Source organism: Corvus cornix, chromosome 3 (assembly GCF_000738735.6).
Source record: "Corvus cornix cornix isolate S_Up_H32 chromosome 3, ASM73873v5, whole genome shotgun sequence".
NCBI classification, from domain to species: domain Eukaryota; kingdom Metazoa; phylum Chordata; class Aves; order Passeriformes; family Corvidae; genus Corvus; species Corvus cornix.
In genome coordinates, this window is record NC_047056.1 from 60,148,658 (window position 1) to 60,165,324 (window position 16,667).

General features: G+C 35.7%; 1 protein-coding gene across 2 annotated transcripts; it reads left to right on the plus strand.

Moving 5' to 3' along the window:
- The first annotated feature begins 650 nt into the window (after positions 1–650).
- TMEM244 (transmembrane protein 244) lies at positions 651–11,187 on the plus strand. 2 transcript variants are annotated; one of them, XM_019286140.3, is made up of 6 exons: positions 651–813; positions 2,935–3,047; positions 3,595–3,668; positions 6,615–6,740; positions 8,203–8,247; positions 9,119–11,187. In XM_019286140.3, exons 1-6 carry the CDS (start codon positions 781–783, stop codon positions 9,211–9,213), a joined length of 486 nt encoding a protein of 161 aa, XP_019141685.1. In that variant the 5' UTR covers positions 651–780; the 3' UTR covers positions 9,214–11,187. The 2 variants fall into 2 exon arrangements, with proteins under 2 accessions (XP_019141685.1, XP_010405264.1); XM_010406962.4 differs by having other exon boundaries at positions 2,962–3,047.
- The last annotated feature ends 5,480 nt before the right edge of the window (positions 11,188–16,667 follow it).

Sequence of the window (16,667 nt, forward strand, 5' to 3'; positions counted from 1 at the left end):
TGAAATTTGCACATATTATGTTAGTGTCAGCAGAAAAAAAAAAAGTTCATTCTTGGTTCAGTTTCAGAAGCATCTTCTTTTTCCAAATAACACAGCAGACTGAATCATAATGTGCCTGTAAAAAGTCAAAACTGAATCCATTAAGGAATTGCTCAGTAGAAGTTGGATGTGCTCTAAAAACCACTAAATTTCATTCTACTGAAGGAACAAAATAGAGTTCAGGGAAAGAAGAGTCATGACATAAATCTGGAATTTCTTAACTGAATTATACCTAATTTAATGTGATTTATACTTAATGTAATAAAGTGATAGTCAGAAGAAAAATGTTAGCAAAAACCATGAAGAATGTACCACTCCACATCTATAGTCAATAGAATTAATGCTAAAAAATGTGAAAGACAGTTAAAAGTAGGAAGTTACAATAACCCAAAGGAACTGTGATCACATGAATGCTGAAAAAAAAGTAATTGAAAGGTAGAAAAGAATAATAATGTTATGTCTAAGTAGCCAAGTTATATTATAGATGTGTTTTGGCTGACTGTAGCTACAAAAGTACAAACATTGCATGAGCAAGCAGGATTTTCTCTTTGCTCTTCAGCGGCTTACATTTAGCTCACAGATGTCTTCTGTCTCAAGTCAGTTTAATCCAATCAACTCACCTCACCCTGTCCTATACTTACCCATAAGAATGTTTTTTGGGGTGAAAACCAGCTGCTTCTTCCTGCTAATGTTGGCATACGAAATATAGCAACAGCACTTTCTTTCACTCGTCATGTGTCCATGGCTCTCAAGGTCAAAACTGCTGAAACCAAGGTAAAAGGAATTGAGTTTATTTAGTGTTGTATTTGTCACCAGATAGTATTAGAGAATTAGACAACTGTTGTAGGGCTGAAATGAGCTGTTGCTTTCATTCTTACAGACTGTTCTTCAATGTTCTCTTCCTAAAAAAACCCAAATTAAAAGGATATTTTATCCTATAGTGTTGGTAGCAAGTACTGCAAAGTACATCTTATAAAAGGGATATGAAAATATGTGATGTTGTTCCACTTATGAGATATAATTCTCGGAAGTGTCTAATAAAATTTTACATTTGATGTCACCAGTGATTTCCTAAGATTCTTCCTTTAAGTTGTTTTGACATATAATGAATAATCCTGTAGCTTTTAACTTGTGGGGTTTTTCACTTTGAAATATCAGAAGATCTAGAAAGGGAAAAATAGATTGAAAATAAAAAGTATTCTCAGATTAAAAAAATGTATGTTTAAATTTCTGTGGCAAGGTCAAATAAAAAAAACCGGGGTAGAATGTGATACAACTGGAAACTTTTCAGTGTTTTTATTTTCATGTAGCATGAATATCCTTAGGCTACTCAAGTGAGTAAAGCATACTATACCTAATACCTCACTACATCCCTAAGACAGGGGCTAAGAATATTCTGGGTACAAAGAGAAAAATACTGTGCCTTTGATGCCAGTGAAAGTTTGTCACTGACTTCAAGGCTAGGAATTTGCCTACTGTAATTACAGGTCAATAGGTCATCATCTCAGAGCCATCCTTCAGCTCTGTGATTTTCCCTTCAGTCCTGGCTCACCACTTTTATTACTGTACCAATCTCCATCTAGGGCAGATAAGGCTTCACAGAGACAGTTGCAAGAGGAGGGGCAATGGATAAAGGAGGAATTACAGGAAAAGTGCAACTGCTCAGAGCAATGAAACGAGAAAGATTCAAACCAAAAATGTGCCAAACATTAAACTTCCAATGCTTGAAGTTATGTTCAGGGGAGTAAGAGGTAGCATGGCTGCCAAACTTACACATGACATTGTAGTTAATTACCATTACCACAGTAATTGTGCACACTGTGGAAAGGAAGGGATCAAATGGGTTATTTGGGCAATTTTCATTTCGAATAAGAATACAGACAGTACGAAGCAGCTGTATTTAGCCCACAAACCAGTGTGGCTGAAGAGATTAATAGTTCTCAGGTTTTGCTTGGCTTTGTTTTGATGTAAGGGAAAAAGAAAAGAGTAAGACTGTCCTAGACTTTTTCTTTTTGAAAAATATCCGTTTTGTACAGGCATTATGAGTTTTTCTCCTGTTGCACTAGAGCTCTTTAAAGCTCTTTACTCTCTTCTCTTGTGGGAGATAGATGCACTATTCAATATTTATCACTTTACAACATTTAGCAATACAAAAATAAGTGGTTTGCTAAATTTGCAGTGTTTCCACTTCTGTCAATGTTGGATGCTTCTGCAAGTACCTTACCTACCACACAACCACTAAAAGAACTAAGGCCAGAAGTGAATGTTAGAGTTGAGGTTTCATCCTTAGAGGCACCTGCTTAATAGGATCTCTTATTTCCAAAGGGAGTTTGTTCTATTGGGTAATTACCTTTACAGTTCAAGATGTCCTTCCTGCAGCTTTCGAATTTGTCTAGCTAGAACTTGTAGCTGTTTACTTCTTGAGTCTTTTCTGATAGATTAAAGAGCCCTTAAGTACCTGGTATTTTCTTCCTGTGAAGGTACTTATCTATCATAATCAAATCATCCCTTGGAGCTAAACAGATTGACCTCTTTAGGGCTGTAGTCCTATTGAATGAAGAAAAACCCCAAACATTTCTAGCTGTCAGCTCCCTTTTGAGTTTCTTTGCACCTTCTTAATTTCTTAATAACTATCAAGAAATGTCCTTCGCATTTTAGGAACACTTGTAAATTATATATATAGTAGGCATACAATAATATATGATAAAAACAAAGGCATACATGGTAGCCGCACATTAGGAGCTGAAATGTACCAGAGAGCTTTTAGCACATTTATGTAATCAGCAACAGCAAAAGTTCTGCCTAAATATTTTATTTTACAAACTTTTTTCACATTATGATTGATAGAAATCTAGAATTGTTTTCTGACAATGCCTGATGTTGACATGGCTTTAGGTTTTACTGTCTTATGCCCTTTTTCAGGTTGTTCTGGTGAACCTGTTGATATGCATAGTAGTTTTCTACACTGTATACTATGTGGTCCTATCTGTGTGCTTTGCAGTATTCAGGTAAGATTTCCCTGTCTTTAGTCTAATATGCTGGCATACTGCAACTGGATATCACGGGTAGAGATATGCTTGTTTAAAGGAAGCATCCAGACTGAAGACATCCTGGCCCAGTTATTCTGTGAATATATCTTTGAAATTCAGTTAAATTGTTGTACCTGAACTGTCTTTCAAATGCACAAATTGGCAAATGGAGGCTCAAAACTAATATAAAACGTTGGTTCTAATATTCTTCCTTGCAGTTGCATAATGTAAATTAATGAACGTAAGAGAAAAGATGACATGAAAAAAAGGAAAATGAAGATTTTATATACAATGAAAAAGACAAATTATATCCCCTTAGGAAGGTATTGATTAGCATGCACAGCACCAAACATCTTAAATAAAAGTGAGCAAGAGCAAAAGTGCAACTCAGAATGGGACTTAGAGAGCTTGCAAAAACCCAGAGTATTCAATTTGAAATCCTATTTAAAAGCACCCGTAATATGTTATATAATCACTAAGACATCACTAAAATTTTCTGGTTAAATTTATTCTTTTTTTTCCACAGGATTAAAATGTTGGATGGTTTGGCACCTTTTGATTTTAAGACAAATCCTTCATGGATTAATCCATATTATTTAGGTAACTGAAGTTTGTTTCTCTTTTTTTCCCCTCAGTCAATAAAATATATTGTATGTGGATGTAAACTTGTCTTCCAATGGACAGTATTTTAAAGCTGTTTTCATAATACCAATGATTTCTGTATTTTAACTACACTGCAATTAAATGTTTATGCATCTTGCCAGCACTTCTCATTTCTGTATTGCTACTTAACATTCAAGTGATTTTTAGGCTTTTTGTTGAGTTCTTCTTCTGATCTTGCATCATCAGAAGAAAATGTTCTGCTTTGCCAGGAAGTTTCATTTTCATTGCAGAACAATTACCTATTCTACATCAAGTTCCTCCACAAAGTTGTTTAATTTAATTTTCATACTGCAGCAAATTTCTTATGAATCACTGGATCCAGATCTGAGAAACAGGTCACATTCAACTAATGGCAATTTTGCTTTGGTAATGCTTGAATACAGTGGGCATTAAAATATCAAGATTTGATTGTAGCTCAATCCCTAAATGTATCTTTATGTATCCTAATACAAATTTCTGCAATTTGTCTGAATCTCTCAACACATATTCTTTTTATCTAAACTGTCATTCCTAAAAAGTTACATGCATACATAAAATTTTACCAGATTTGTAATCTATTTTACAAAGGCAAACCTCATAATCTGTCAATAAAATACGCAAAGCTGAAAAGTAAATTGGTTACTTTGTAGGTTAAAAAGAGTAATAAAAATGCATGGATGTTTGTGCAGTGTCAATACTGATTCCAGATGAAGAAAGAACATTTATGTTATCGCAGTGGAAAAGAAAATTAAAGTATATTCCATTAGAATTACTTTTCAGGGTCCAAATGTAATTACTACATGTCAATATGACTTTTTCCCCAGAAAATTTTATCAGTTAGTTTGATGCAACATGTTTATATGCCAAACACAGCAGCTATATCATACTATGTCATAGCATTCCATCCTCCTTTCTGTCTGTCCATGAAAACAACATGGAAACACATAAGAGCAACTGTTTAAAATCTAAGGGCATAGAATCACAATATAGATGTCTGAATGATGTTGCAAATGAGAGTTAGTTTACTCAAGAGTTTCACTCATTCCTGTTAAAACAGAATTCTGTCTTAAGATAACCTCAAAATAAAGATGGAAATCAGCTCAGAGGTGAGGTATTCTTTCTGGACCGGTTTTTAAAAAAGTTTCCAGAGCATTTGACTAATTAAACACACTTTCTAAATAACAAAATTAGTGGCATAATTTAAAGGGATTCTATATTCATGAAATATAATAAAAAATACTATAATGCATTGTGAAACAGTAATTTTTATTTCCCACTTTCCTAACCACATGAGGTCTTTCCAGTTATATTTTTCTTATTTTTCTTACAATTGTTTAAAATACTCATTGAAAGATCCATCATACCGTAGGGAGTAATAGACCCTCTAAATAAAAGAATAAAATTGAAGGGTACAAAATGCTGCCAAAGTAAATTTCACTCTTTATATTGAGTGAAAAAAAAGAAATATGGTCTCTCTACTGTCAGCTACAGCAATCATAGAGATTATGTTATTGCAACAGTAGGAAAAATAAATAATTCCAATAAAAATGTTACTTTTATATGCTCGTGTACTTAAAAAGAAGAACAAATTGCGTTTAGATGGACAATTAACTGAATTACAAACTCAGGTTTATGGCCTGTTGTGTGTGAATTCAGGACTAAAGCTAGAAGAGACATCACATATTTTCCATTCAAGCCCCTGCTATCCCATATAGCCACACAGCTATCAGCACCAAGAAAAGCCAGGCTCCTGCTTGTAGGGATGCTTTGCCTCTGCTCATCTTGTAGGCTCTCTGCTCTATCTCCCCTTCTATGTCTTGTCTTTAAATTGTTCTGAGATAGATACATATATATATAGAGAGAGAGATAGATGTAGATATTTTGGTATATTTGTATATACCATATAAATATATGATACAATGAAGGGAGGAAGCTATGAAGTTTCTTACCAAACATAACCCCTTAACCAGACAATTTTGTTTTGTTTGAGAAAAAAGTTACTTATGTCAGTATCAAACAAATCTATTTGGTACCATATGCAAAGATTGTGGATGGTCCCTAAGGAAAATGTTCAATAAATTTCTCCTCTAGGTAATATAAATCAGTCATAGTCCTATCACTGGTCACAATCCTGTTATTACATGTTTTTACGTAAAATATGTAACATTTTAAAGTCTACAGGCAAACCAGGATACAGCCCATGCAGATGTCTGTGGCAAACTTAAAAATCATCTTTGTAATGAAAACATAAGCATAATATTTCCTAGAATCATAGAATCACAGAACCATCCAGGTTGGAAAAGACCTTTAAGGTCAAGTCCAACCATCAACAAGGCACCACCACCATGTTCACGTTCACCATTAAACCATGTCCTCAAGTATCATATCCACACTCTTTTTTAGACACTTCCAGAGATGGAGACTCCACCACTCCCATGGGCAGTTCCAAAATTTTACAACCCTTTCTGTGAAAAAAAAATTTCCTAATATCCTATCTAAACCTCCCCTGGTACAACTTACGGCCATTTCCACTCCTCCTATCACTTGTTACTCAGGAGAAGAAGCTGACGCCCACCCGGCTACAGCCTCCTTTCAGGTAGCTGTAGAGAGCAATAAGGTCCCCTTGAGCCTCCTCTTCTCCAGGCTTCTCGACACCCCCAGCTCCCTCAGCTGCTCCTCAAAGGACTTGTATTCCAGACCCTTCCACAGCTCTGTTGCCCTGCTCTGGACATGCTCCAGCACCTCAACGTCTGTCTTGTAGTGAGGGGTCAAAAACTGAACTCAGTGATCTTGTAAGAAAATCTGCTATCTCAGGTATTTTAACTTCTTATTGCTATAATTTTGAATATGAGAAGAGCTTTTTCAAAATCATATTTGGTGAAAATATCCTATTTTCATTTACAGTTCTTGTGATATCCTTGGAAATAACTTTCTTCCTTTGTGGTCTGCTGTTTGCTCTGGTTGTGGAAGAATGGGTTTGGGATTATGCTGTAACAGTTACTATTATTCATATCATCGTAACTTCAGTTGGTAAGTAGGTTTACTGCTAAATATTTGCATAGTATCACAAGTTGAAGGACAAATTAATTCACTATGATTCATCTAACATATTACTGGACTAACTTAATTTTCCCTAAAGCGAAATAAATATATATCTCTATTTTCCATCCATTTGACTCATGCCTCTATTTAAATCCTCCCATTTAAAACTTAATTCTGGATTTGTTGCAAAATTTTAAACCATTATATTCTTATTAAAAAAACAGAGGTTTAATTCATATTCTAATACTTCATTACAAACAGATCCAGCCTAGATACAATTTCTGCATCTGGGCGGTGTGTTTTTTTCAAATCAAGACATTAACAGTTGTTCATGTCTGGACCCTTTAAGAAATAGTAATTAACACTTTAGCTCAAGTTCAGAGTAAAAAGGGGTTTTGCTTCAGTAAAGTCATTGCAAAGGTTTTAAGTTAGACCATTTGAACTAAATCTCAATGAGGAAAATGAAGCATTCTACCATGAAACTCCTTTGTCCCCCACAAAACTCTTCCCCTTAAAGTAAAGAAAAGGAAAATAATTAGCTGCTGTAAATGAGACTCATCATCTCTTTTTGCCAGCACCTAGTAATCTGCTCCCTCTTCTCATGCTGTTCAGCAGAATGTTTCTATGGCTAATTAGGAAATATATTTTAACTCCATCCTTGACAGAGCCCATCTGAGGATTCTTTCCTCTTAAAACATTGAGCTTAATATGTTTATTCTAGAATTTAGAAAAACAAAAATAGTTTTGACAAATTAGGACTCCCTCCCTACTGTATAGTAATTAATCTTCCATTTTCCATTGCATTGTCCATTTGTCTTTTGGCACTTTATACAGATGGGAGATTCCCTGGTTCCCTGACGAATTAAACCAAAGACCCACTGAGATTTTATCTTTAAAAATTATACATAATTTCTCATTTACTGAATTTGATTTTCTGGAATTTAAACTACTGTTATTCCTCATTAATAATTTTTGTATTTAAATCAAGGAATTTAAAAAAACTACAAAAAACCTCTGTTTGTACATCATTTATACAGGGAGTTATCTTCTGTCATTATATTGAATGATGCATCTTGATGTCCAAACAACCCCAGATTTATCATTGCTTTTTTCAGATGGCCAACCAAACCTCTGCTGGCTGACCTTGAGCTGTCAGCACATGCAGTGTGCCTGCCAGTCCTCTTTACTACCTCTGTCAGCTTTCCTTGGGGGAGGCAATACGGTGTCATAGAATGGCCCTGCAGTTATCACACAACAGGGACATGGGTCAGCTTGGGTGTGGCCAGGGCAGGTGCTGGTCAGGACCTAAAGCATTTGCCATTTCAATATATGTAAAATATATAATCTGTGAAACATAACTAAGCAGACCTTTGATAACATAGTGCACTGCTTACATGTCCCCATTCTTACTGTTTTAAAATTTACATTTCTACTTTTCTTCTTCTTGCAGTTATGTCTGAGTTCCCCCTGATGTTACACTGGTGGCTGGCATTAGGTATAACTACATTCTTCAAAGTTTAAGTTGCCAAAATGTAGAAAATCAGTACTCATAGTATGAATTGTTTCTATTAAATATCTGTTCCCTCATTAATTTGAGAATTGTCAGCATTTAAAGAAAAAATATAGGCTTTTCATTCATACTTCTTTTAAGGACACAGGTAAATAATGGTGGACTAGGATTTCCCTAACCTGTAAAAAATCCTCTTTTTTAAGGCCAGAATGTGCTCAGCTTACATTAGTCTTGCAAACAAACAGTGGACACATGACTTAAAATAAGTCATGATAAAGTCCTGACTAATCAAACTATCTCAATTCAGGCATCAAAAGGACAGCTGTCCAAACTAGTCTTTCTTTATACCCTTTATAATCAATGCAAAAAAGCAGGTACCTTCAGAGGCAAGTTTTATAAACATTATGTACTGTACTGGTACTTATGATAGATGAGATAAATTTTAGTTTCCTCAAAGTGAATGGCAAACCTACATTTCTGAATGCTTAATTTTCTGTAAAATTAGCAGCATAGATTTTTACATGAAAAGTAGATTATCTTGAACAAAAGTAGTTAAGGGAAAAGCAGTGGCTTCTGTTCTTCTTTCTTATATGATGGATTAACAAGGATCAACAACAGCAATAAATTCCTAAATGATGGAGAGAGACAAATACATTCCCTGTCCTACAACTGGTTTTGCATTAGCAGCTGCTGGGACTGATATCTTTGTGAATAGTTAAAGCCTCGGGCAAAATGTTTAAGTAGGAAGGCCATTTTTAAAAAAAAAATTAAGATAGAATGCTGGTTTAAAGTTTTATCATAAAGTTTGTATTCCACTATAAAAATTCATACAAATGAGCCATATCTTGTCTTTCAGGATGTGGAGTCATTTCAATGATTTGTGGAGGACAGATTTTGGCATACTGCTTGTTCAAAGACAACTTCATTTACCCCATTCTAGATGATTTTTGAAAAGGAATATTAGAACTTGCCTTTATATGTATATGAATTCTATTGTTTCATTAATCAATGTAATTAAAATGAGTTGAAGTTAGCAACTATCTAATTGTAAGGTTAATACTTAGCTTACCAGACTTCTGGTATCTTATGTTTTTTGGCAATGTCATCACTTTCAGCTTTTGCATGTACGTTTTTCATTAATCAAGTAATTAGATACACTGTCTCTTTTTGAAAAACCAATAAGCCATAAGGCGGATTAGAGCAATGATGCAACACTCCTGCAAAGTTGTACAAGGAGAAGGAAAACATTTGTTTGAATGTAATGCTTTCAGGGTTCCTGTTACCTGTTGTATTTTATGAAATACTGACTCTAATTTAGGCTGCTGTCTGACCTCTCACAAGCACTGCAAAACTTTAAAGTCACCTTATCTGGCATAAATCAGTGTAGGTTTAAAGCAGCCTTTACTGACAAACTCCTGTCAAAGCAGAATTGTTGAACAGCACATACCACTGCACCTCATTCCATCTTAAAGCCCTCACTTAGAAGCTGCGCAAGACAACGGCAGGCAGACATACAATCCCTAGTGCTGGGCTGACCCTCTTGCTTCCAAGGATGCTACAGCCAAATGTTTTCTACAAAAGCTTCAGGCTATTCTCAATTTCGCTAACGACCCATTCATGGTCTGGCTGTGCTGAAAGGAGGAAAGGAAAATGCTACTGACAGACACTTTTCTAGATATCGTTCTTTCTTCCCCAGATACCAGTGGCCAAAGTGGGGGTTTATGGGTAGTGGTAATTAAAAACAACAAACCAATCGTAGTAGTGGCTTCAATTTCTTTTTTATGTCTTCAATCATAACAAAGTTGTAACAGGAAAATTGTGAGAAGGCAACTTAGTCTTAAATATGAAATCCAGTGACTGGATTTCAACTGCTGTTTGCTTGGGAGAGATAGACTAATTTGCTGTTTGCATAGGAGTGCTAAATGTTGCATTTGCCTTAATCTCACTCAACAGATAATGCCTCTGAAGAACCAGTCCCCTGTTGATCAAATCAAACATCTGAAAATGTATTGCAAGTTCTAAAATTTTCAATTACGTGTCAGTACTGAAAGTACATGTACAGTGAGAAGCACCTCTGAGGAGACTCCCAAAAGAAGGAGTTTGTTTCTCATTAAGCATAGATATGTAAGTCATTTTAGAGACAAACCAAATATGTAAATCCATACCACTGAATAGATGTAGACTTTTAGAAGTTTTTCAGCATAATACACTGCATACTGAAGTCAGAAAGGGTGATTCTGAAAAGTGAATTAATTGACTTGCAAATCTTCAGAAACATTACTGTGCAGATAACTGATACCATAGTTTGGAAAATGTTTGGACACTTCTTCTAGGTTTGTTTCATTTCAGAACTATAGAAATGGATGGGAAGGAAGTAAGGTCTAACGTAAATTTGTACCTCTGTTCTCTTCCTCACAGAGTTTGTGTGTGTAGGTAGTGTACCATGTGGCAGAACATGAGTGGATTAGATATAAAGTTAATCCACGCGGTGAACATGTTTCTATTTTTAACCTGACAGGATTTTCCTCTAGATGTGTCAGCCCAGCTGCAGCTTTTAGCCACCCAGTCTTAACATTTTAAACCTTTATTTTCTATTTAAAATCTTAAATCACCAGCAAGAAATACCTTCAGACTAATATGAAGAGTGTTTTAGTCCCAGTAATTCTTCAAAGCACATACAATTAAGCAGTAGTAGAAAACCAATCACAGCAAGACCTCTGTCAAGGATCAAAAGCATTAGTCCAGCTACTAAAGGGTCATTAGGTTTTTGCACTACGTTCAGATATGGAATTGTGAGACAATTTCAACATTATTTATTTCATTTTTTTCATCATTTTTATGTTGCATCCAATGGTAAATATTACACCTAATGTTAAAGTGTAGGCAAATTTCATATTGTGCAATAAATATTAATCATTTAAGCAACATGAGCTGTATCTGTGTGTGGCCATTACCTGGTTCGAAGCCTTCAGATATAATATCTGTGTGATTCCTAACTGAGGTACCAAAACAGTACTTTTGAATATGACAAACCTGGCTGTTTCTGGAACAAAACTTAAGAGTCCCACTTGAACAACTTGCATGTTACTAACTGATAACAGTCAAGACAGTCAAGGTGGGAAAGAAGAGCTGCTGGAGGAGACAAAGGACATTGTATATGCTTCCCAGCAGACCTGCTGAAGACAGCAAGAAAAGAGTGCTACAGAAAGCGGAAGGAAAACAGAGAAAACAACAACAGGGACATGTGTTTGGAAAAAAGGCACATGAAAGCAATAAATGAGAAGACAGAATAAGACAAGATCAGTGAAAAAGAAAAAAATCTGCAGACTGAACTTGTAGCACTGGAGTCTGATGACATGAGACGCGTATGCCACTTGTAAGCAGCAATCTGTTTCTCTGCTGATGTAAACATGATTCTAAAATGGGTGGTCTCCACGTCCGTAGTTACAAGCATAACCTGTGATATTGTGCTTGTGGCTCCTGCCCCAGGATTTTCAGAATTCTTTGCTCCCTGACTCAGCCAGTCACATGAATATTGTCTAATTTAGTTGTTGTGGGTTTAGTGTTATTTAACCCCTTGTGATACAGCCTAGCAGTCACAAGTTTGCACATACCCAGGTATCAGTGGGGGCGTAATCAATCTAGAAAACCTTACAAGCAGATGGGGACTTCATCCACTTCCAGGCAGAGTTTTCAGGGAAGAGGATTAGAAGTTGCAAACAGAAATCAATGGAACAGTACACAAATAGCATATCTTAATAATATCATACTTAGAGTCATTTTAAGATTTCTTTTCAGAGGCAAGAAACTCCTTTTCATCATGTCCAACCACCTACTGAGACAGATTATAGTTCTTCTTGGTTCAGCCCTCTCTCTAAAGGGCTCTGAATTCATCCTTGTTCCAAATGGTGAAGTGTCTTGTAACAAAGAATGTGAGTGAAATGGGGGGGGGGGGGGGGCGGGGAAGGAGGGGAGCTGAGACTCTGAGCATGTATCCCTGGGCTAATGCCTTGGAAAGTAGCTAATGCCAAAAAAAAAAACCAAAAAACCAAACAAACCTTGCTCTGGGAGCGACAAACTAATGTAAAAACAGCCAAATATCAAACTAAGGAGTACAGGAAACATTATGGTTTTTAGTTGGCATTTTTGCAAGAATATAGGTTAAATACTTATAATTTCCTAATGGAGCAAAGAGTTGGTTATTGCAAACTAAGCCTGTCCTTTTTCCAGCTCTGTAAATTGCTTGATCAACATTTCCATCTCTTTTGTATTCAAACTTTAAAAAGCAAGCAAAATAAAACCCTACAGTACTCATTATTTCTGTATTCCTAAAAATACCAACAACTGGGGCACCAATAAATACAAGAAACACAGTATGAATAATACTGGATTACCAGCAATGTAGATGATTCACCTGCAGTTTTCTACGTTGGATATTCATGCATGGGATTCCTGTGGCCCAGTCTTTTGCCCAAGTGAGCTTTGTTAAACTGAGAAAAGATGTGAAAGCCTTATATATTCTTTATTTCGTTATCTGGTATGTGTGTTGACACACCATAAAGTTAGATCATTGCTAATCTCCACAGGTATTTAAAGACTTATTTAAATATTTTTTATCTTCCAAATGTGACGTACTTGGAATATTTATTTCTTGGCTTAAGATTCTGTGTAATGATCCATCTGCTCAGTAATGTCTAATACTTTAATCTCTCTTTTTTTTTGTGAGCTAATCATGGCCCCAGACAGCATGCACTCTCTCATTAGATGTCAGAGAGGATAAAGGTCTTAGGAATGGTTATAAAATTTGGTGGTGTAATTAATACCTTTATTATTGGCTTTAAAAGTTTTAGTGTGAGGCTATGTCCCAACCTCTTCTCTGCTCAAGGAGATTGATATTGATCCCTTTACAGTCGCTCTTCAGATGCACCAGGATAATTATGCCTGTTTTGTAGGGCAAGCATGCTCCATGATGGACTTAGGTCCTACCCATCCATTCTCCAATTCAGGGAACAAAAGGAATACCTTGCAGTCCTCTTCCAGTTTGTACACTCAAGTTTCCTCTGCCAACAAGGGTGAAAGAAGAGAAAGATATGTGCCTAGGTGTTGCCCTGACATGAAGCACGGTATGGGCTTGGACTGGGGATTTGGGAAGCAACACTATGACACCAAATTCCAAATTGAAAACCTGAGGAAAGGCCTTGGTCCCAATCCTTTCAGGTGGCCAACCCCTAGAAAACAGTTGCACTCAGATGAAAGGATGAATGGTTGAAACTGGAGCCTGTAAGGAAGCTGCAAATTATGTTACATCCTTGCTGTTGTCCTAAAGTAAAGACAGTTGCAGCCATTTTTGTTCCTTACATTCTAGTGAAAATAAATCCTAATAGGAGATTATTTACTGTGCACTTGCAAAAAGATCTGTAAACAAAGGGCTGACTCCTGCCTCCAAAGCAAAGATCCTGTTATCTCTGTTGGAACAATACCCTATAAAAGGACCATTTATATGTATCCAGAAGCTCTCTCAGACATATGTTGTCACCAGATTTTCAACATCCAAAGGAGAAATGTTTAAAAAACCCCATGGGTTGTGGAAAAATGTTCAAATACATTAAGAATTACCAATTTCCTAGCAGTCTTCAGAAACTTCTCAATTCAAATTACCTCTAGCTCAATAGCTCTTAAAATTTACTGAAAAAAGTGCTTTGATAACTTTGTAAACCTTCTTGGGATTCCACACAAAGAAGTAACATTAAAATTGACAGAAAAGATCAATGTGTTTGATACCCCATATGGTATGAACTGAAAGAATTTGTAGATATTAGCCAAATTACACAAGCAAATTCAACAGCAAATTATATTTACATTACTTCAAATTTAGTATTTAAAAATAATCTGAATTCGAAGGGATTGTTTTAACACAACTTCTCTGGAAAATTATAGCAAATCCTACAGAAGTTGGAGTATTCCTTAGTACACTCCCAGGAGAGAGAAAGGCAGGCAGTGAGTGGCAAAGGCAGAGGGAAGAAGGTGGTTCAAGAATGTAGCAGCTTCAATACTCATGAAGAATGAAAGAGAACTTAAAGGAGATGAACCAATTTACCTACCTTGGAGCAATTTTCCATTCTACTGGGAGATGTGCTGGTAGCTAGTCCTGGGAAAACTTTTCAGTAAATCAATGATACACAAAAATTCATTTTAAGACACCCAAAACCATCAGTGAACACAGCTGATTGAGTTTTCCTTGAAAAAGAAAAAAGGTGAAGGTTGTCAATGTTGGTTCATTTCAGTCCCATTAGATCTCAGTTGTTCAGGACAGACTCACAAGGGTACCAGCAATGACAGTGCAGACATTCAGATCTAAAGTGGTGAACTCCCTAGATCCCCTGAATTCATCAGTCAATTATGTGGTATGCTATGTTTTACAGAAGTTTTTTAAGCATTTGACCCTTGCTTTAGAAATAAGTTTTATTTCCTGATCATTTGCCATTGAAACATTTATAGAAAAATGAAAATTTTAATTGAAAAGAAACTACTGTTTTTCCATTGTCAGGAAATGAAACGACATCAGGTCTTCAAGTTTTGAGCAAGTAAAGTCAGTTTTGAATAAAAATAAAGTTGTATTGAACTGAAATTTTCTCACAAAAATCTGCTTAGACCAGAAGGTAATTTTATTTAAAAAAAATTTCCTCCAAATGATAATGTTTCAGACTTTATTTGTTGTATGTATTTTTAGAATGTGTTATGTATCACTAGATAACATTTGCAGACTGTTCCAGTTGCCGAGGTAACTATGTTATTTTAATGATCAGCAGAGAGGATCATTATGTAAAACATTATGTTAATTTCAAACACAGAAAATTGATGTCTTGCTGTTACCTTGAAGCTGCACCTTTTTTTTTCCCTCAAAGTGCCTTTTTCCATGAAAATTAATGGTACAGCTAAGTGCTTGAGTGTCCTTTTCAGAGTGATTCAGGTTGGCTTTGAAGGCAAATAAGGCAAAAAATTACACCTGACAACTAACTAATGGCAGATGAAGAAATTCAAACCACCACATTGCTTTACAGGAAGATTATAGGAAAAATTTTTCCATATATTCTTAATAAACATGGACAGTGTGTAGGAATTTTAGGAAAGCACATGTATAATTTAATTTTTAACTTTGAAATATATTATTGTTAAGGAAAGTAAATTATAAAGTATTAAAGTTCTGTTTATGATAAAGTGTGTGTATTGTCCATGATACAGACCATGTGATGAAGATATTAAAAACCTGACGTTGAATTTTTGCTGCTTTTATTAGATTATGCATCTATTAGATTACTAGATAATAGCAACAGTACAAATGCCATGCATTTATGATTCTATTGCAATCACAAATGCCCTTTCTGGGCCTGCAGTGAGAACCTTGCTGATGTTAGTAGCTCACAGTGCAATTCTGTTCTCAAATCTGCTTTCTCCATAAAAAAATTTCTAAATTACCCAAACTATGTCTCACATAAATTATGGGGTTCATAATGACAGTTGCTGCTATAGGACATCAGCCTCACAACAGCAAATTGTCTCAGGCTACCAAGTGCAACTCAGTTTTGTCACCAGAATCTTCTTTCACCTCTTCTCTGAAGTTCTGTCTGCAGATTGTGTTAAATTATGAGCACTTCATTCTCCAGGTGGAGCTGGATGCTTTTATGTATCAGAATATGGTATGCTCAAGACATCTGAGAGCTCCTATATTCTCCTGACACTTCAATATAATCACCTGATCCATTTTAGAGTCAGTGAACTCTTTTTTACAATACTCAAAGTGCATTTTGATGGAGTATATTTTTACGGACTGTACCTCTTCATTCCATGGAGCTTACTCAAATCCTTTCCCAAGGATTTCCTCTGCAGGCAAAGCTCTGACTTCAAAAGCTGGTAGCTCTTTTTCAGATTCTTTACCTATAATTACACCTAATAGACTGCTCTTCTGTTTCACCCTCACCCTCTGTTTCACCCTGACATGCTCATCTGGCACGCTGAGGTTTGCCAATTTGTACACATCCCAATGAGGATTGCAAGTGGAAAATGTAACAATGGGAAAAAATACCTCCAGAATTGTATTACATCAGCTAGATACCGTAAAAAGAACATAGGATGATCAGCTGGGAATACGACACCTATTAGCTAATAGGATTAGGAATTTATTTCCCCCTTCCAACAGTTTATGCCTCACTTGGCCACTATGGGCGACCGAATACTTTATCTGAAAAGCTTTGCTTTCATCCCTAGCATGGTGAAAATAGTGGGCTAAATTTTCAATCCTTCGAATTATTTAAAATTTTCTGATGGATAGCTTTCTGCTAGAAAATGCTGATTACTCAAAATCTAAAAGTTCTTTTTGTAGAAATCTTTTGACAGAATATAATCAA